The sequence below is a fragment of the Coenobita brevimanus genome, chromosome 14 (assembly GCF_032717465.1).
Source record: "Coenobita brevimanus isolate Jiangsu-jjx chromosome 14, ASM3271746v2, whole genome shotgun sequence".
Classification (NCBI taxonomy): Eukaryota; Metazoa; Arthropoda; class Malacostraca; order Decapoda; family Coenobitidae; genus Coenobita; species Coenobita brevimanus.
The window spans coordinates 60,478,531-60,500,420 of record NC_136967.1 but is presented as its reverse complement, the minus strand read 5'-3'; the positions used below and the strand labels follow the sequence as shown (position 1 = coordinate 60,500,420).

The following is a 21,890-nucleotide window of genomic DNA, read 5'->3' as shown; positions in this document are numbered from 1 at the left end:
TAGTGGCAGAAGAAGAGAGTCCACTGTTCACATTCAGTGAAGGTGAAATTGCAGGTTTTTCTAGTGAAGACCTGAGAGGAGGGAGTATTAAACTGACCAAGCAAGAGCAGCAGGTGTAGAGAAAATGGCTGAGAGGATTGCCCAAGAATTAAAAGGGTATGGTCTGTAATTAGAGTTGCAGGAACGAACATTACAACAAGAGAGAGATTAAAGAATTGAAAAATAGGTTACAGAGCATATGTTCACATAGTGCTGAGCAAGAGGGAGAAGTAACAAAATTGAAAGTGAGTTATGAATCAGCCACAAATGAAATAAATCAGCTCAGGAGGGAAAGCAAGAGGCTGCAAGAAGATAGGGATAGGAAGAAAAGTACTCTTGATGAGAATAAATAAAAAATGAGGATGCAAGTTGAGCACATTAAGGAAATCAAGGAAGAGCATGGGGTGGAAGAAAATTCAGGAGGAGGGGAAAATAAACCTAAAAAAGATTATAGAACAACAGAGAAAGAAAAACCAGGATAATGTGGAGAAGGAAGTGGTTAGGATACTAAAAAATAGGGAATCACTAGTCAGGGATGTAGCAGACAAGAAAAAAAATGTGATAATTTCAGGATTAGAGGAAAAACCAATGTCAGTAAGATCAGAAGGGGAAAACAAAGAACTGAGAAGGGCTAAAGAGTTAGTGTCAGTAGTTATGGAGGGTGACAATGAAGCTCAAGCAGAGACTGAAAAGGTGTTTAGATTGAGAAGATATGAGGAGGGAAGGGCGAGGCCACTTAAAGTTAAATTTATGTCTCAGATCACAGTAAATGAAATCATGAACAAGGCATGGAAACTAGCAGACAAGGAGGGGTTCAAGAGTCTTTGGATAAGGAGAGATGCAAATGAGGAAGAAATAGCTAAGGTAAAGGAGCAAGTGAAGGAAGCCAAGGAAAAAAAAAACAGAGAATGGAAGAAGAGAAGACAGAGTTCTTTTTGGAGAGTTTGGATCAGAAATTGAAGAAGTGGTATCAACGAAGAGAGGGAGAAAGAATAAGGGAATAAAAAACAATGAAAAAAGATTGAAAGTGGCATATGCTAATGTAGATGGTTTAATCTCGGCAAGGCTAGAAATTAACGATTTCCTGAGGGTAAATGAGCCAGATAATATTTGCTTTGTAGAGACTAAGTTAGGAGAGGATATCGATATCCAAATTTGAGATGGTAGGTGGTGGCGACCATCATCCACTCACATGATGTAGTGCTGCGTACTTAGCTTTTATCATTCTTTTTCTGTGCTTGCCCTCCTCTCTTCCTATTTCTCCTATCTTTCCTGTCACTTCTTATTCCTTTTCTTTCCTTTATAGGTGGCTTTACATTGAGTGACAAGCCAAATGGTTTCCTGTAAGCCAAGAAACCATTTACAACGCTGGGTGGTAACCATATAACCAAACTATACGTGCTCCCTACGTGTCAACAAGTGGGTTGGTGGAGGGTTGGTGCCCCCCCCCTGTAAAACAACTAACTCAGTGTCAAATGGCCACCCTTTACGGGATTATGGTGTCTGGCAGTAGATAGATAGATAGATGGTAAATACAAATTATGGGGAAGAGAGAGAAAAGGAAAATGGGAGGAGAAGGTATGATAGCAGTGAAGAACAGCCTAAATGCAGAGAATGTCGAACTGGGGAGAAGGTAGGGCTGAAGTGATAAATATGAAACCAGATACCAGATGGAAAGGCAAGAGAGACATCACTTTAACATGTTCCCCCTACGACAAGGGCATGGAATGAGGATGAATACCAGATGTTGTCAGACATGATTAGATACCTACAGAAAGTGACTGAAAAAAGTAACAAGATAATCCTGATGGGTGATTTTAATTGTAAAGTGCTGAATTGGGAGGAATGGGACTCAGGAAGTAGTGAATATTCATGGGGCAGTATACTATTAAATACAGCAGTGACTAATGTAATGACCCAGTGGGTCAAACAAGAGACAAGATTTACAGGTGATGACACACCAGCAAGACTAGAATTAGGCCTCCCGCACACGGGCCACTTTTCAGTGGACGGTGCCTGCCACTTTTTTGTGGTGCCACTAAAAGTGGAGAGGGATGCTATGATATCCTGCACACGGGCCACTTTTTCGTGGCAGCCACAGGCAGTTCCATCATGGATGTTGAGAAGGTGGCATGTATCACTGTGCTCCTCACAATAAGAAAAGAAGCACCTACCATACAAGAAAGTACTGGGTACATCTAATAATCAGCCATAGCCTTATCAGGGGTTAATTTTATACACTATTTGAAGACTTAAAAGCATACCCAAAGAAGTTACAAACTATTTTAAAATGACCTGTGCTTCTTTTGATGACCTGCTGACTGCAGTTGGGCCTTCAGTTTCATGTCTAAACACAGACATGAGGAAGAGTGTACCAACAGAAGAAAGACTTGCAATCTTACAGTAAAAGTAGAAAAACACATACTGTACACGTTGCGCAAGAATTTTAATGAGAAAACTTGTGAGTAAATTAACCACATGTCATAAATGAGACATTGTATTTTTGCAAGTGTAAAGATGTTACTCTGAAATTGTATAACACAGAACTACGTTCCACAGATATTTAAGAAAATGGCATAATGTTTTGCCTTTCTGAAAATGATGAAACCTAGTGGCAAATATATTAATATTAACAAAACATACAACACTGATTTATCAAAGAACTGTATCCCTGCTAGGAAAAATCTACCAACATGCTGCCAATAAACAAAATATATAAATGAATCAGTCAAACTGTTCAGCTTTGCTTGGAATGCCTGACATTCTGTCTGGCACAGGGGAGGACACATTTATAATGTTACCAGGTACAAACTGTAGACTTTTGCAAACTTCAGGCTTTGAATGACTTTTTAGTGTAGTGTAACTTTTATTTTGGGAATGATCTTGTGTATGCATGTAACCTTGGGAAGGAAGATGGCCTTGGTTAGGGAGAGGACCTGGGATAGACACATGACCTTGGGTAGGGATTGGACTATCAGCAATGCCAGTCCGTCTGCCAGTACCACCACAAAGTGGCCCGTGTGCGGGTTGCCATTTGAATTAACGGCATCCATCATCGGTCACCAGTGGCGAGCCACCATGGCATGGTGGGTAAAATGGACCCAGTCACCATATTTTTGCGGCTGCCACTAAAAATTGGCCCGTGTGCGGGCATCCATAGAAACACGTGCGTTTTATTTCTCGCCAAGAAAAAGTGGCAGCCACCGTCCACTGAAATGTGGCCCGTGTGTGGGGGGGCCTTACTGCTAACCAAAGAACCTGATGATATTGAATCTCTGAAATATCTGGTCAGTTTGGGTTCAGAAATGGGAGATTGTGTATCTCTAATTTGATGAACTTCTACTCAAGGGTGATTGACATGCTACAGGAGAGAGATAATTGAGTGGATTGTGCGTATTTAGATCTGGCGAAAGCCTTTGACAAGGTACCCCGTAAGTAAGTAATGTGGAAATTGGAGCATATAGGAGGACTGAAGGGGAATCTCTTAAAGTGGATGAGAGACATCATGAGAGGCAGAAGGATGAGGACAATAATACTGTAAAGTACACGATGTCAGGGTGGAGGGAAATATTAAGTGGAGTTCCACAGGGCTCGGTGCTAGTGCCTGTAATGTTACTGGTTTACGTAAATGATATGGTGAATGGAATGAACAGTTATGCAAGTCTGTTTGCAGGTATGCAAAGATTATGAGGAAAGTAGAGTATGAAGAGGAATGTAAAATGCTGCAGGAAGATCTGGACAGGACTTATGACTGGAGCCGGATATGGGAAATGAAATTTAACGTAAAAACATGTAAAATACTGGAAATAGGTAAAAGTACCAAGAGGCCCTCAATGAATTATTCGATTGGTAATGATCCAGTTACAAAAGCAAGGGAAGAGAAAGGCCTGGGAGTGTTGGTTTATGATAATGTCACCTGAAAAACACATTAACAAGATTGTTAGAGAGACATATAAGCTCTTGACAAATATTACAGTGGCATTTTATTACATGGAGAGATGATGAAATAATTGATTGCGGCTATGATCCACCCCAAGTTGGAATATGCGGCAGTGTTTGGTCCCCACACACAAAAAAAGACATAAACAAGATAGAGAGAATAAAAAGGGCAGCACCCAAAATGGTCCCTAGCCTAACAGATCTAGCATACAAGGAATGACTGGAAAAGCTCGGTCTGCCCTTCTTAGAAGAAAGAAGAGAGAGGGGTGACATGATTGCAGTGTTCAGGGCCATGATGGGAGTAGACAAAATTGACAGAGATCTGTTTGTATGGGATGGGGGAGCAACAAGAGAACATGATAAGAAATTGAAAAAAAGTTGCTTGAAGGTTACCAAAAAATACAGTTTTCCATATAGATGCATTGACTTGTGGAATAGCCTGGACAAAGAGCTCGTCCAGTCCAAGAACTTAAATGAGTTTAAAGCTATGTTTGACTTGTTGAGACATGGAAATGGGACCCCATGAGCATAGCTCATTTCCTGTATGTCACAGTTAGGTAAATAAACACACACACACACACACACACACACACACACACACACACACACACACACACACACACACACACACACACAGATGAATGCAGTGTTCAGGACCATGATGGGAGTAGATAAAATTAACAAAGAAGATCTGTTTGTATAGGATAAGAGAGTAACAAGTGGACATGGAATGAAATTGAAGAAGCCAAGCTGCATGAAGGATATGAAGAAATATAGTTTTCCTTATAGATGTATTGACCTGTGGAATAGCCTGGACAAAGAGATCGTCCAGTCTAAAAACGTTAATGAGTTTAAAGCTAGATTTGACTTACTGAGAAACAGAGACGGGACCCCACAAGCGTAGCTCATTTCCAGTATATCACAATTAGGTAAATAAACACACACACACACACACACACACACATTCGTGAGAAACATTAGCACTGCACTTGATTGTAACCATAACATCCACAATGGCCCTCATTAGATAGTACCTGTTTGGCTACATTACTAACACCACCAACACAGCAGCAGCAGTGGTTGAAGGTGGAGGAGTGGGAGGAGGTTTGGGTTGTGGAGAGGAACCAGGGGTGTTGCGGGGCGGGACATGGGTATGCTGGGGGCTGGCTGGGGGGCGGGTGTGCCGTGCCCGCTGCCTCCTCGGACACACCATGACCCAAGATCCGCCCTCTCCTCTTTACATATGCGGTACATCCTCGGGGCTCTGGCATCCCTCTAGCACCGCCAACCCCCCAGTCTGCACGCGTGAGTACCAGCCACGATTTTTGTAGAGTAAAGGTAAAACAAGTTTTGTAAATTATTGTACTAGAAATACTGTGTAGGTGTTAAGCTGTAAATATTAAAGAAAAGTATAATTGGCTGACCTTAAGCATTATGCAATTGATATTGATATTGATACCAGAACTTCTTGAATATGTAATTTTATAACTGTTCAACTACAATGCTTAAATGTGTATGATGAGTCTTTTGATGGACTGCTATTCTTTTACAGCCAGCATTCCACTCCAGTCAAGTGATGGCTGTCTGCCCGGGTTTGAATGGCGGGAAACCCATCCACATGTTTGCTGTGAGTACGGTGATAGATATGGATAACTTTGGTAAAATAATATAAATATGCAGGCATGACTTTCTTAAAGATTTAAGTGAGACATCCACCATCCATTCATTTCAAGTGATTTTACGCAGTGGCAAGCCAAAGGACTTTATGTAATCCAAGAAGTCATTTAGTACATTGGTTGTTAACGATATAACCAAGGTGTTATGCTGGGTGTTTTTAGACCGACTTCTCGTTCTAAAGACACCAGCGACTGAGCAGGGTCCTCTTTCTAGACCGGAAATAGAACACTTACAAAGGAACAGGGCATAAAAACTCAGCAGGACACCTTAACACATATATTGCCTTAGCCCAACTTCCTTACAATATACATACAATGGTACAGTGAATGTGGATGGGGTATAGTGACAGGTCAGTTCATATTGGTACGATATATCACATGGGCACTGTGCTCACACCTGAGTTACTACAGAAGAGAATATCACATAGATATGGTGACACTGTTCTTACACTCGGTCTCTTTGGACTCTACATGGTATATGATCTCTTGGCCAAACACTAGTATATTACTCTGGTTCTAGGGTGCTTAGGCATTAACACAGCATTCTGGATAAACTGGGGTAGAGACACTTTATGGGTGGTGTTTCGGTCTCATTGTTTCTATGTTACACACAGTCACTGTCACCACTAAGTCTCTAGCACGACACTGGGGTCTTGAGGCATCGTCACTGGGCTGCTGAGGTCTGGGCTTAACTGAGGTGGCACCCGGGGGTTGGAGGGAACCCTACTGGGGAAGCCCTCCTGCAGAAGGCACGGGACAGCTCTCGGGGGCGTCACGGCCCAGGCGCAAGTCTGTTCTGGGATGCAGGGATGCCCTTTCGTGCTCCGGCCTCGACCTGGTGAGGGGCCCTCGGGACTGGGGCCAAACAGTGTCAGGAGTCGGGCCTGCCGCTTCTTGCTCCTGACGGAGGGCTGACGGTGAGTGGGGCCAGAGCGGTCCCGCCCTGGGATCCGGGGGCTGGACCTGGGAGGCCTGGGACTGCGATCGCCTCTAGTGGGGGGGTGCTGTCAGGGGTTGGCTGCGGCACCTCACCCGCGGGGCGTCCGTCAGGATCCAGCGTCGTCCAGGGGCAGGCAGGAGGGCATGAACCCCGCCTTCAGTGACCACGCCACCACTCCTGGAGCGGCAGCACCTCCGGGGAACCACACATGGAGGGAGAGACAGAAGGGCATCCCATGCAGCCGAGGGGTGGAGAGTGGGCCGCACAAGGGACCTTCTCCTCCGGGAGAACCCTCGGGACTGTGGACGAAGGGCGTACAATGGCCGTCCCTTCCCCGACGTGTACAGTGATCGTCGTCGTGGTTCCACAACCCCTCGGGGTAGCAGCAGAAGGACGTACAGTGGCCATTCCTTCGCCGGCACGTACAGTGGTCATTGCCACGGGGCTGCTCCCAAAGGAGGAAGAGGCAGATGAGGGACATACAGTGGCTGTTCCCTCCCCGGCGCGTACAGTGGCTGTTGCTGTGGGTCTGCCTGCCCAATGGGAAGTAGCTGAGGGACATACAGTGGCCATTCCCTCCCCGGTACTTACAGTGGCCGTTACAGCAGTGCTACTCCCGTAGGAGGAGGAGGAGGTGGATGAGGGACATACAGTGGCCATTCCCTCCTCGACACGTACAGTGGCCATCGTCGCGGTTTCACTTCTCTTGCGTTTGCCTGTCGGTGTGTGTACAGTGGCCATCACACTGAGGCGGGCTCCAGATGTGGCTGCCGCAGGACTTACAGTGGCCATTCCTTCCCCCGAGACATACAGTGGCCATCATCACAGGACTGCAGGGGGAAGCAACTGAGAGACGTACAGTGGCCGTTCCCTCCCCGGTACGTACAGTGGCCATTATCACGGTGCTGCCTGGGACTGTATCTGGAGTAGTGCCACCCCGATCCTGACGAGGGCTGGTCCGGCCGAGAAGTAGTTGCGCATTCCTGCGACATCGTTGTTGGGCAGGATGAGGGGAAGAGGGACACAAGGTCGGGGCGCACCTGAGCCCGTCTCGCTCTGGGCCAGTGTCGCATTCGCCTGGCCCACCGTGGTGTCCTCCTGGGGTGGGGGTAGGGCTGCGGCTCCGTAGCGGGGTGGGGAGTCCAGCGGCGGGAGCACTCCATTTACAAGGTATGCATGGTGGTTTTGTAGGTTGTTGTATTTCAGCTGGATGAGAACTGTAAACATTTCTGTTTGAAGAGTGATTCAGGTTTATTGCTCAAATAATGCCAATCAGGGGCCAGTGAGGATAGTTACCCTTGCCTTGAATACCAGAACTGAGTAGCCTAGCCGTATGCCTGTGTTCCTGAACACTATGCAATAAAGAACTGGTACGGGGTAGATGTAGATTATCACAGTACAGTATATTCTCGGTAGTGTGGTGTTCCTCTTTAATCCATTAAAGGTAGGGAGAAAGAATACTTCAGTTCTCACATATTCTCTTAGTGTTTAAACAACTTAAACAAACGGGAGTGAAGTGCTCTTAGCTCCTTTTCTGTCGGTGCACTGATCTGGTAAACCCACCACCCAGCAGATCTATTGCTATCAGTTTTGTATGGCACAGACAGGATAGGTAAGGGGGGAGGAGGCATTCTACCTGGGACTTCCTTTTCTTCATATCTGTTTTCATATCTGCTTTACTAAAGTGTCATTACCTAGACCTCCACTGATGTGCAGTTAGGAAAAAAGAGAGCAGTATTACCTTTTGGTGTCTGTTAAGTGCCAAAAACAAGTTACGGTCTTTCAGTGTGTATTTATTTGAGTTTTGTTAAAAAAAAAAAAAATTTTACTGTATAATATAAAATAAATTAGGTGTGATATGTTTGGGTATGGGACCACAAGAAGAGGAAGAAGTGGAATTCCAAGGAGTATATGAGTCAAAAGTGTAGAAAGCTATGATTTCCTCTATTGTTATTTAAAGAGTGCAATGGTAGCTAGATGAAGTGTTGATTAAAATTTTATATTGTAATGGAGAGTGCATTGAAATGTTTTCAGAAAGTAAATATGCAGCATTTATCATTTATGTACATGATAAGCTTGAGGAGGGTCAGTACCCAAGAGCAGGTAGAAAGAATCAGGGCACAAAGAAATAATAGAAAATGGTCTCTAATTCCTGTTTTATATGGGTATTTTTAACCTGAGAATTTTGAATGCTTAATTGATGAGTGAGTAAATGCTAGTCAGTTCACAGGATGTTTTGTTGACAGCCACTCATGCTTATCTGTTTTCTTGTTAGTATTTGGATTGTACCTATTCCATGCAATTAGTAGTTGGTATTAGATGATGAAGGCATGAATTGAATTTTATTGATTAGAATCATTCTCTTCAAAAGTAGGAGAGAGTGTTGGTGAGGTTTTATAGAGAACATTTGGAGACATTATTACCACGGCCACCATGGATGAATACTGGAATCTTTTATCAGGCAATAGTTCTAATAAATAATCATACTATCTTACCAAGTAGGATACTATTATTTTTGTAACTTGATTGTATTGTTGTACCACCAGTGGCGTGTGCCCCAGGGATGTACAGTGGTGGGGGCAGGCAGCAGTGTACACCATGCCCAGTGGGAACATACTCTAGTAGGCACTCAAGGTAACTTACAGTACGGTACATATTAATGATGTACCGTTACCACTGACTCCAGTACTGTACAACATGAACACATTTTCTGGTATGGGGGGTTTGGTACAGTGCAGTATTATTATTGATCTCTACCTATTACCATAGGTGGAGATATTTGTATCTGTCAGTATTTATATTATTATTACTGTATTATTATTATTTTGTTATTATTATTATTATTATTATTATTATTATTATTACAGTACCCTCGCATCCAGTACACATTTGTCCAGTACTATTCTTGTCCAGTACAGACGGCAAAAAATTATATAACTAATTTATTAATGTACTGCAGTATGGATTTTTTAGGCTTGTACAGATCAGCCGCACAAAGTGAGCAAAATCCGAGGAGTTCCTTTCTAGTACTGATTAGCTGCGACCAGTACTACTACCCGCGCGCGTGTGGGAAGATGACCAACGCTAAGGAATGTTTCCCTAGTACTGTCATGCCAGTCCAGTACGCCTTCCGCATGACTCATGACATGTGCCAGTCAAATTGCAGTACAGTATTGCATTTCCCCCTGATGATGAAGACGACGATGTGTCAGTGTGTGACTATGACGGATTTATGAGGGAGGTTGAGGCAGAGAGACCTCCTCAGGATCCTGAAGGCCCTCGTCCAGGGCATCAGTAGGACCTCCTACAGCCTCGGAAACCCCTCCCCTTTCCCCCCCCCTCAAGCCCATCACCACTCACCTTAAAGGTTGGTAAAACCTTAGTTGTGTCAAAATATAGTTAAGTTGAATTTTGGGGGGACTTTTTCAAGGCTTGTCTGACATTATACATTTTTCCCATAAGGCCTGTTGTTTGTCCAGTACAGATTCAGTCCAGTACGGTAGTACTGTCTGACAAAAATACCGTACTGAATGCAAGGGTACTGTATTATTAAATTAAAGCGTTCTGATCGGATTGAATCAGAGCAGGTTTATATCCAAGAAGTGGTTGGGGTTTATTGCTCATGTAATGCCACTCAAGGATGAGTGAAGCTGGTCACTCTCATCTTAAATGACAGGACCAACTTGCCTAGCTCCAGGTTCCTATGCTCCTCATGGGGCAACATGGGATTGGATGATGGGTGGATGGATTATTATTATTATTATTATTCTTGTTATTATTATTATTATTATTATTATTATAATTATTATTAACGTGGAATGTAAGGGGAGCGAATGATGAGGTGAAAGAGAGAGAGATTGTCCAGGTGCTTGAGGGTGCGAAAGTGGATGTATGTGGAATAACTAAAACAAAATGGGGAAGAGAAAGTGTGAGAGAATGGGAGTATGGATGGGGTATATGTGCAGGAGTAGGTGAGAATGAGAGGGCAAAGGAAGGAGTATGTATAGTTGTGAGTAAAAGATGGAAGAAGAGCATAAGACAGTATGGATCAGTTGGGTCAAGGATTGTGTGGGTAAAGTTGAAAGTTGGAATACAAATGTGGGCGATTGTGTGTGTGTATGCGCCAATGCAAGATCATGCTAGAAGAGTGAGAGAAGAGTTCTGGACAAATGTAGAAGTGTGCATGGAAAAGTTTGGAAGGAATGAGAGAGTGTTTTTGATTGGTGATATGAATGGTAAAGTTGAGAATGTGAAGGTGGATGGAATAGTTGGTGAGTGGGGTGTGCCTGCTGAGATAGATGAGAATGGGTGTGTGTTAGTGGACATTTGTGCTGGGAGGGGGTTGGTGATAGCCAATACCCTCTTCAGGCATAAAATGATCCACAGGTATACATGGCGAGTGATGAGAAGGGTGTGTGGTGAACTGAATGAAAGGAAGGCAATGATTGATTATGTGTGTGCGGATGAAAGGATGCAAAGATGTGTAATGGATGCAGGAGTTTATAGAGGTTGGGGGAGTGGACTTTCTGACCACTACTTGGTGGTGGCTAGAATTAGAATGCAAGTAAGATGGAGGAATAGAAGAAGGGAAAGACGAGAGGAAGGAGTAGTTGCAAGGAGAGTGGAAAGGTTACAAGAGGATGAGAAAATGGCAGAGTATAAGAGAGAAGTGGAGGAACGATTGGGCAAATATGAATTGGAGCAAATGGGAGATGTGGAAGGTGTGTGTAGGATATTTACAGAAGAAATATGTGCAGCATGTGATGTGGTGTGTGGAAGGAAGAGAAGACGGAGGGGGGTGCAAGGAACAACGTGGTGGACTGAAGAGGTGAGACAGGCTGTGGCACAAAAGAAGAAAGCATACAATGAATGGATGAGAAATAGGGGCGTGGAAGAAGTTGAGAGGCGGAAGAGAGAGTTATATCCAGAGAGAAAGAGAGAGGTGAAAAGATTAGTAAGAGAGAGTAAGAAGAGAGTGGATGAGGAATTTGGAAGGAATTTGAGTGTAAAGTGGAGGGACTGTAAGAAAATGTTCTGGAAAGAGGTGAAAAGAGTAAGACAGGGTGGAAGTGAAGTTAGCAGGGGAGTGAAAGATAAAAACGGTAGATTACTAGTGGAGAAGGGAGAAAAAGTGAGCAGATGGAGAGAACACTTTAAGGAATTGTTGAACATAGAGGATGGAAGTAATGCGCGTATAAGTGGCTGGGGAATGGCTGGGAGAAGGAGGGAGGTGAGAAGAGAGGAAGAAATCAGTAGGATAGAAGTTGTGGAAGCAATGAAGAAAGTTAAATTGGGGAAAGCCCCAGGAATTGATGGAGTGTGTGGTGAAATGCTGAAGCATGGGGGAGAGATAGTAGTAGAATGGATGTGGAAGATGTGCAGATTGGCCTGGGAGGAAGGTAGAGTCCCGGAGGATTGGAAGTCAGGTATAATTATTCCCTTGTACAAAGGAAAAGGGGAAAAAGAAGTGTGTGGTAATCATAGGGGCATTTGTCTTCTTAGTATAATAGGAAAAGTGTATGGTAGGATACTTATTGACAGAGTTAGAGAAAGAACAGAGGAATTAGTTGGAGAAGAACAGGGAGGCTTTAGGAAGGGAAGAGATTGTGCAGATCAGATATTCATTCTTAGATCTTTAATGGAAAAGTTTCTAGAGAAGGGAAAGAAGTTGTATGCGGCTTTCATGGATTTAGAAAGAGCATATGACAGGGTGGATAGACAAGGATTGTGGAAAGTGTTAAGAATATATGGAGTAGATGGGAAGTTGTTGAATGCTGTGAAGAGTATGTACGATGGTGCGAAGGCTGCAGTGCGTGTGGATGGTGAACTAAGTGAATTTTTCTCTTTGAAGGTTGGGTTGAAACAGGGATGTGTCATGTCTCCATGGTTGTTCAATCTGTACATGGATGGGGTAATAAAAGAGGTACAAGGTAGGGTAGTGGATGTTGGAGTGGTCCTGGTGAGAGATGATAGTGTTTGGAAACTCCCTGTACTGTTGTTTGCAGATGATACTGTGTTGTTGAGTAAAGACGAAGGGGAGCTGCAAGGCTTGGTGGATGAGTTTGGGAGAGTGTGTAAGAAACGGAATCTAAAGGTGAATGTAGGGAAGAGTAAAGTGATGGTCTTTGAGAGAGGTGAAGTCAGTGAATGTACAGTGAGGTTGGATGGTGAGGAATTGGAAAATGTGAGTACATTTAAGTACTTGGGTAGTGTGATGAGTAAGGATGGAGGTTTGGAGGGTGAAGTGCTTGAAAGGGTACAGCAGGGAAGAAAGGTTGCTGGTTGTTTGAAAGTAGTGATAAGAAACAGGGAAGTGAGCATGGATGTGAAAAAGTTACTACATGACAGTATTGTGATACCAACTCTAACGTATGGAAGTGAAGCTTGGACGTTGTTGGAAGGACACAAGTCAAGAGTGAGAGCAGTGGAAATGAGTTATTTAAGAGGAGCCTGTGGAGTCACATGGAGAGACAGGCTGACGAATGAGGATATAAAGGAGCGTTGTGGTGTGGATGTGGATGTGATAGGAAGCATTATGAGGAACACACTGAGGTGGTTTGGCCATGTGGAGAGGATGGAGGGTGACGAAGAGAGTGTATGTGAGTGAGGTGGAGGGGGGAAGAGGGAGGGGGTGGCCGAGGATGAGATGGAGGGATGGGGTGGAGAGGTATATGAGAGAGGGGGGTGTGAGTTGGGAGCAGGGCAGTGAAATGGCGGGGGACAGGGCGACTTGGAGGCGATTTGTTTGTGGCCACCCCAAACGGGATTGAGGCATCTGGCAATAGATAGATAGATAGATAGATCATCATCATCATCATCATCATCATCATCATCATCATCATCCAGACCCTTTCCCACTCTAGGGCAGGATGAGGAGTAGCAACATCCAGGCAGCCCAAGTTTGCCCAATCCAATTGGCCACGCTTCCGTTCACTCATCATTCAAGCCCCCGGAATCCTGGCTCTGTCTGATACGCCAAAAAATTTTCACCACTTTCTGTAGCTTGACATAAACATATCTGCTAGTCAGTCCAGACTCTGTCATGTTAAAAAGAGGTGCCAAATCCCTGATCATGCACTTCTCACAACATTCATCTAGCCAGCTCAATCTCTTGTTAGTCCCCTCAGCTTCATCATCTTCCATACCTCTGTTCCTCACACACTCATCCACCATATCCCTCCACCTTTTCCTTGGCCTACCTCACCTCCTCCCCTCCTTAAAATTCGCTCAGATATACTTTTTACACCACTTTGTTGTTATCCATTCACTCCACATGACCATTGTCGCAGTACACTCTCTTCGATTCTAGTGTCCACAGACTTCCTCACTCCGCATCTTTCATTAATCACATTATTTTGTATCCTATCCAGTCTGTACTCCACATACATTCCTCAGCAGTCCCATCTCCACTGCTGTCATTCTTTACTTTTCATTTTTATGCCACACCATAGTCTCACATCAATATGTTTAAAGGTGGCACTAACATTTCTTCATGTAAGCCTCGAGCAGCTGCAGCACTCAAGCCTCTGTTTCTGATCAAGGCCTTCATTGCACCAGCTACTTTTCTTCCATATGTCACTCTATTTTCCACCTCTTGCACATTTTCCTCTCTTTTCTATCACTGTATCCAGGTATTTGAACTCTCTTGCCAGTTCCAATCTCTCTCCATCCATTGTAACATCACACTGGGAGTCACTTTCTCACTCGATTACCATCACTTTATTTTTTCTTCATTTACTGTCAAGGCACAACGCTCACAGGCATCAGCAAACTCTACATTAGTCTACCAAGTTCTCAGTTGGTATTTGCAAGTAGCACTGCATCATCAGTGTACAACAGTTTTGAGATATTCTATCCACCACCATTCATTACCAATGCCATCCCTTTCTCCATTACTCATGTTTTTACTTCTCTTAACACCCCATCCATATATATATATATATATATATTGATCAACCATGGGGACATCACACAACCTAGTTGCACGCCCACATTGATCGTAAGCCATTCACTTAGATGCCCATGTGCCCTTACACATGCCGCATTACCATCATAAAAACTCTTTGACAACATCTAGCAGCTTACCATCTACACATTACATGTGTGAAACATTCCACAATCCTTGTCTGTCTATTCTGTCGTGTGCTTTTTCCAGATCCATAATGCCTTAAACACCTTGCGGTCCATCTCACAAGCCTTTTCTACTATCTGTCTCGATGCAAATACTGTACAGGTATTTGATTCACACATCCTCTGCCACTTCTAGAACCACCCTGTTCATTACTCATTAGGACTTCTGATATCTCTCTTACATTCTCTATAATTATTCTTCCATATACAGTACCCTGGTTTAACAATGCAGTTGGTTAAGTAAAAACCCATAGCTAGGCGGGGTATCATCTCGGTAGATTTTACATGTAAAGTATAGGGATGCGTTTTTGTCTCGTGGGTTTCCCTCCCAACCAAGTCCTAAACCCACCCAAATGAGTCCAAAAACAAGTTTCTAGCTAATCTAAACCCCCAAATAGCTTTCAGATGAGTGAAACTAAGCCCAAAAGCAGTTTATAACTCACATAAACCCAAAAATAAAATGTGAAAATCATCATAATAGTGTATGAGTCTGGAAAAAATCAAACTTAGTAAACTGTACCCCAAAATGACAGTGTTCACCCCACCTATGACTAAAACACATTGATCCAAGTCTAAAAACAGTTTATATATCAACCTAACAAAATTTAAGTCAAAGATATCATCAAAATTAGTAAAAAAACAAAAATTTAAACCCATTGTTAAACTGGGGTTTGGCCATCGTTAGGCGAAGTATGTTTGGTATTTCGCTAAGTCAGGGTATCGCATATGGGGGTATCACATCTAGGGGTATCATATCTCAGGGTGTACCTGTACCTTCAACAACACTTAGTAAACTTATGCCATGATTATTCTTGCACTCACTTCACTCATCTGTATTATTTATTATTATTCTGTCACTTTTCATCGCAGATTTTCTTCGTACTTATTGATTGACACTATCGGATACATTTATGTGAAGCTACAGAATGTGATGAATGTTTTTGGCGTATCAGGTAGAGCCAGGATTCCAGGGGCTTGAATGATGATTGAATGGAAGTGTGACCCATGGGATTGAGCAGACTTGGGCCATCTAGACGTTGCTACTCCTCACCCTGCCCTAGGGTGGGAAAGGAGGTCCAGATGATGATGACTTATTAAGAATGTATAGCATCATACCCTTATTACCCTGACCCAGTTTCAGTTACATTGGCCTACTTTTCATGGTCACATGTCAAAACATGTCCAAAAATCATGAATTTTCAACTTCAGTTTACTCCAGAACTATTATAGGAACATGAACATGGAAAAAAATCCTGTGATGAAATTATTTTCCAAACACTTGTATGGAAAAAAGTTGAAGGTCAGTCATGCGTGACATTATGATATACTGGCCATTCCCAGTTTTCAATTGCTCTTTCATACAGGAAAAACCAAAACATAAATGAGGCACTTCTTGACCCTAGAAATTTTGTCTGGTCCTGGTCCAGGTCTGTATACTTTTTGGTGGCCATTTGACCCATGGTTTTTGAGTTATTTAAAAAAAAAAAAATGTGTTTCAGTAACCTTGACCCTTTCAAGGTCACAGGTCCAAAAATGTCCAAATATCAGAAACTTTCAACCCCAGTTACTCCCAAACAGTTATACATACATGAAACGAAATCATGATATAAAATTATTTTCCAAACATTTGTATGGAAACAAATTTGGAGGTCATACGCATGTGTGACATTACGATATTTCAGATACCCAACTTTTCAACACTTTTCAATTGCTCCTTTGTACAGGAAAAACCAAAACATAAATGAAACACATCTTGGCCCTAGAAGTGTTGTCTTGTCCTGGACCAGGTCTGTATACTTTTGGGTTGCAGTTTGACCAACGGTTTTTGAGTTATTAAAAAAAAACATAAGTTGTACCTGTCAGCAGTATTCTCATAGGTGGAAATCAGTAACTGTCTCTTGCAGCTACAGTCTTCTAGTTTTTATTGTTATTATTATTATTATTATATTTTTAGAGTACTAAATTAGGGTACGGTACACCTCTCAGATTAAAGAGGCAGAACAGGGTCAAAACTAGGAACTTTAAATACAGTATGGAAATGTAAACAGCTACAGTATGCAGTCATCTTTGTAATGTTAGACTTTTTTTTATCTCATTATCTAATCCTAATTTTAGTCTTGGTATCACAGTGGATCACTGCTTATGCAGCTTATGGTGGCACACATTTGCAATAATGCACTTGGCCATTTTTAACTAATATTCCTTACTTGTGGAAAGTACAGTACTCACTAATGTATATAAGCACACATCCAGTTGAAGACTAACTGTTTTATTCCATGCTGTAGCACTGGGTGTGAACAGTGTGGTGATGGGGGCACAACCATTGAACCCGGGACCCACTCTCACACCCTCTGCCTCTACCCAGTCACCCACACATCGTCACCCACATTCCAGGTCAGTTGTTGATCAGTTATTTAAATGCAATATTTAAATATAATAATGTACTATATGGTATTGGAAGGTTTCAGTAACCATCCAGGCACTTTAAATAGTGTCAGAAGGAATCAACCCAGATACAGAACTAAGGATTTGCAGTACTTCATATGTTCAGGTGAAATGCATCATTGGGCATAACTACCTTTCCCCAACAGTTTTCATGTCTGCTCATTAGAAGAGACTAGGTAACAATGAGCTTCTTGCATTCTTGCACTTCCTCCATACTGCTTGGCAATCTCCACTTTTGACATAGTAAGTTTTCTGTTATCACAGCCACCAGTGGAAATTATTATTAGGCCTGCTAAATCTAACCGCAGTCATGGGCATAGAACCTGGAGGAATGGGGGGAAATTTCCCTCCTGTGTCTGGGTCAGGAGGGATGTCCCAAGTAATCATTCCCCCCCCTTCCACCGTACAGTTCAAGCAGTCAAGAAGAATGCAGTGTCAAACCTACAGTTACCCTCGAAAAGCCCATACATTGAAAATGTAGTTATTTAATAAACAGGAAAGTGGAAACTCCAGAAACTTTTATAACATCAAAAATAATATTAGTTAATCCTATGTGGCAGGCTAAGCTTTTAAAACTAGCACCAGTGTGCTGATGCGATAGTGCATGATGCGGCTACAAGTAAGAATGTCATACTTTTCAGTGTCCTTGTGCTACCTAATCTAACTATTTGAATACCTTAATAATTTTTATATTCAAGCAGGTGTATCAGCTCACTTCCCTAAACAGTGACCCTCTCTTCTCTCTACATCTAAGTACTCTGTAGTCTTAGAAGTCATCCCACCCTGGAATCAGAATAAAACTACACCTATAATCACCGTCATTCTACCTTTGAGCCAGGTACACCAACTATAAAAGGCTTATAATAGAGGGTAATACAGTATTTGGCATGCCAGGATATTACCATCATCCCATATCAGACAGGTTACCCAGCCCATGACACTGGTGGATCACTGACCACAATCTGATGGTCTCTGTACCATGGACGAAAGTGCCTCAAGATAACATAGTATGCATAGATGCATCAGGTCAGGCTACGGATACCACTCATCATTTGGGTATAAATAGTCAGACATCTGGGACACTATGGGTGCATCACTCCACATCAGTATAAAGGAACTCTTCTATCTATCTATTGCCAGACGCCTCAATCCCGTTTGGGGTGGCCACAAACAAATTGCCTCCAAGTCGCCCTGTCCCCCGCCATTTCACTGCCCTGCTCCCAACTCACACCCCCCTCTCTCATATACCTCTCCACCCCATCCCTCCATCTCATCCTCGGCCTCCCCCTCCCTCTTCCCCCCTCCACCTCACTCACATACACTCTTTTCGTCAGTCTTTCACCCTCCATCCTCTCCACATGGCCAAACCACCTCAGTGTGTTGCTCATAACACTTCCTATCACATCCACATACACACCACAACGCCCCTTTATATCCTCATTCGTCAGCCTGTCTCTCCACATGACTCCACAGGCTCCTCTTAAATAACTCATTTCCACTGCTGTCACTCTTGACTTGTGTCCTTCCAACAATGTCCAAGCTTCACTTCTGTATGTTAGAGTTGGTATCACAATACTGTCATGTAGTAACTTTTTCACTTCCATACTCACTTCCCTGTTTCTTATCACTGCTTTCAAAGAACCAGCAACCTTTCTTCCCTGCTGTACCCTTTCAAGCACTTCACCCTCCAAACCTCCATCCTTACTCATCACACTACCCAAGTACTTAAATGTACTCACGTTTTCCAATTCCTCACCATCCAACCTCGCTGTATATTCACTAACTTCACCTCTCTCAAAGACCATCACTTTACTCTTCCCTACATTCACCTTTAGATTCCGTTTCTTACACACTCTCTCAAACTCATCCACCAAGCCTTGCAGCTCCCCTTTGTCTTCACTCAACAACACAGTATCATCTGCAAACAACAGTACAGGGAGTTTACAAACACTATCCTCTCTCACCAGGGCCACTCCAACATCCACTACCCTACCTTGTACCTCTTTTATTACCCCATCCATGTACAGGAACAACCATGGAGACATGACACATCCCTGTTTCAAACCAACTTTCAAAGAGAAAAATTCACTTAGTTCACCATCCACATACACTGCAGCCTTCGCACCATCGTACATACTCTTCACAGCATTCAACGACTTCCCATCTACTCCATATATTCTGAACACTTTCCACAATCCTTGTCTATCCACCCTGTCATATGCTTTCTCCAAATCCATGAAAGCTGCGTACAACTTCTTTCCCTTCTCTAGAAACTTTTCCACTAAAGATCTAAGAATGAATATCTGATCTACACAACCTCTTCCCTTCCTAAAGCCTCCCTGTTCTTCTCCAACTAATTTGTCTGTCCTTTCTCTAACTCTGTCTATAAGTATCCTACCATACACTTTTCCTATTATATATATATATATATATATATATATATATATATATATATTAATCCTTTATTCCTGCATGAAATTGTCTGTCACAGGTGTTGGTGTTCGTTGGAGGTTACTTGGCTGGTTGTTCACCCCATCCCTATTTGCCTATAAATTATGTTATTCTGCGTATATTGATGCCGTTTTTAAATTTCAGGTGTACAGACATACCTCAACTTACTAGCATTCAAGATCCGAGCATTTCAAAAATTCGAACACGGAAAAAATAACGAACATTTCACAGGTACGAATGTAACCACGACAAAATAATTTAGCTTGTAGCGGCCCATTGCGACTGCATTTGAATGTGGCGGGTGACAGTTGCGAGACGAGTTGCTAGGCGGATAACCTGCCATCTAATGTTTTTGTTTTGTTCACCTGGAGGAGAGAGGATCGCTGCTCATTGTGCTTTAAGTATTTTCACTCCATTTAATATGGCTGATAAATGCAAGTGTGTTGATAGCGGTGCTTCTGGCTCATCTAGGAAGCGACGTGCCATCTTTATGGAACAAAAACTCAAAATAATAATGCGTGTTCAGCCTGCTTCTCCCGAAAATCCTGAGTCACCCACTGCTTTCTCCTCACCCGCCACTTCCAACTAACTCCACTCCTCCATCTGCCTCCTCTCACTTTCTGCAGGTCCTGCTATGTCTGCCCTCAGGCGAGCTACAGTAATGTTTATAAAGTAAGATAACTCTGTTATCGCTTATGTCCAGTGTACATGTACAACTAACGAAACAAAATTAAATGCTTGCTACATCCACATCTTCGCAGGTGGTATACGTTCCATCATCTTTCGTCAGTTGTAAGTAGGTATCGGACAACAGCAGGAACAGAGTTGTGTCTTATACTGTATGTGTTTCTTGTGTGTTTCTTGTGTTAATTTATGTGTTTATATTTCATAATATTATATAATCTGCTTCAGAACATTCAAAATCCTGCCGACAGATCAGTGAACAGTACAGTGTTTTTTATGTTGTACATGTAGTAGTGTAAGGGATTTTCATTTTGCAGACGAAGTCAGCTTTGCGAACGGTCTCTTGGAACCAATTTTGTTCATAAATTGTGTATTACCCTCTTCTATTGACCCCAGCTTAAAATGATCAGAAAGTCAGTTTTGGTGGTTTGGGGGGAGGCTGCTCGGAGGCCTTGCTCCCTAACTCTATTTTTCCCATAAGTGCTTCACTTCATTTAATGAGAATTCGGCTAACGAGCAAAATCCTTGCTCTCAGTTAGCTCGTAAGATCAGGACCCGCCTGTATATATATATTTATATACAGTAGGCTCGCATAGTGCGCGATTCGCATTGTGCGGGAGTGACTAAAAATCATAACCAAAAACCTTGAATGCGCATGTATACCTCACAGAACGCAAGGTAGAGGCAAGGAGTGCTCAAAAACGTCATTTTCTATTAGTACGTGACCCCCCCATCACACAACACATCACGTGTCATCATGTTGATGCACAGAAATTCCCGGGCATTCTACCGTGCAGCTTGGGATACAAGGCGGCAGGCGTGCCATTAACAGCCCTGGCTTGTGCACAGTGCGGATCCGCTCTCTACAGCTAACCTGTCGTGTACAACATGTGGCGTTTTTTTTGCTTCTCCATCCTGGCCTGTACTCACCGCACCATGACTCCAGCCCTAATAGTTAAGAAACTTCTAATGCACGCCACCAACTTAGAGATTATCAAGATGAAGGAGGGGGGACAAGGAAACACCGCCATCGGGAAAGCCCTGGGACTGGCTGAATCAACAGTGAGGACAGTGTGGAAGAACCGTGATGCCATAAGGGCTGTAGTGAAGACGAATGGTGTCTCTGACCTAGATGGCTGTTTGCGGGTGGGAAATCATGCAGTGATACTAATGGAACGCTATCTTGCCACATTCATAATGAGGAAGGAGAAGGAAGGTGTTCCACTGAATGGCAGATTTATTCGGAACCAAGCCCAGCTCTTTTACAAGGCAGCATCTCGCAAGTTAAATGTGGACAAACCTTTCAAGGTATCGGTTGGATGGCTGGACTGTTTTCTGAAGCGCAAGGAACTCCGTCACATAAAAGTGTCTGGTGAACGTGCCTCTGCCAACAAGCTGACCGCGAGAGACTGTCCTGCGATATTTAGAGCGCTTCTTCAAGAGGGACAGTACACCAAGGACCAGATCTACGTCAACGAAACGTCGTTATACTTCAAGGCCATGCCCAAATCAACTTACATCGCTAAAAGACAGAAACAGATCCCTGGTCACAAGCTCCGGAAGTGTAAGATGACAGTAATGTTTGC

At 43.1% G+C, this 21,890-nt stretch overlaps 1 protein-coding gene across 1 annotated transcript in view; it reads left to right on the top strand.

Annotated features, from left to right (window-relative positions):
* Nucleotides 1-21,177, top strand: part of LOC145390422 (uncharacterized) — a 163,985-nt gene extending 142,808 nt beyond the window's left edge. The window contains exons 25-31 of the mRNA XM_080265351.1: nucleotides 5,258-5,283; nucleotides 5,531-5,605; nucleotides 9,141-9,228; nucleotides 17,010-17,118; nucleotides 18,008-18,039; nucleotides 19,765-19,851; nucleotides 20,975-21,177. Coding sequence (XP_080121477.1) covers nucleotides 5,258-5,283; nucleotides 5,531-5,605; nucleotides 9,141-9,228; nucleotides 17,010-17,118; nucleotides 18,008-18,039; nucleotides 19,765-19,851; nucleotides 20,975-21,177 — 620 coding nt within the window. The remainder of the gene's footprint in view (nucleotides 1-5,257; nucleotides 5,284-5,530; nucleotides 5,606-9,140; nucleotides 9,229-17,009; nucleotides 17,119-18,007; nucleotides 18,040-19,764; nucleotides 19,852-20,974) is intronic.
* The last annotated feature ends 713 nt before the right edge of the window (nucleotides 21,178-21,890 follow it).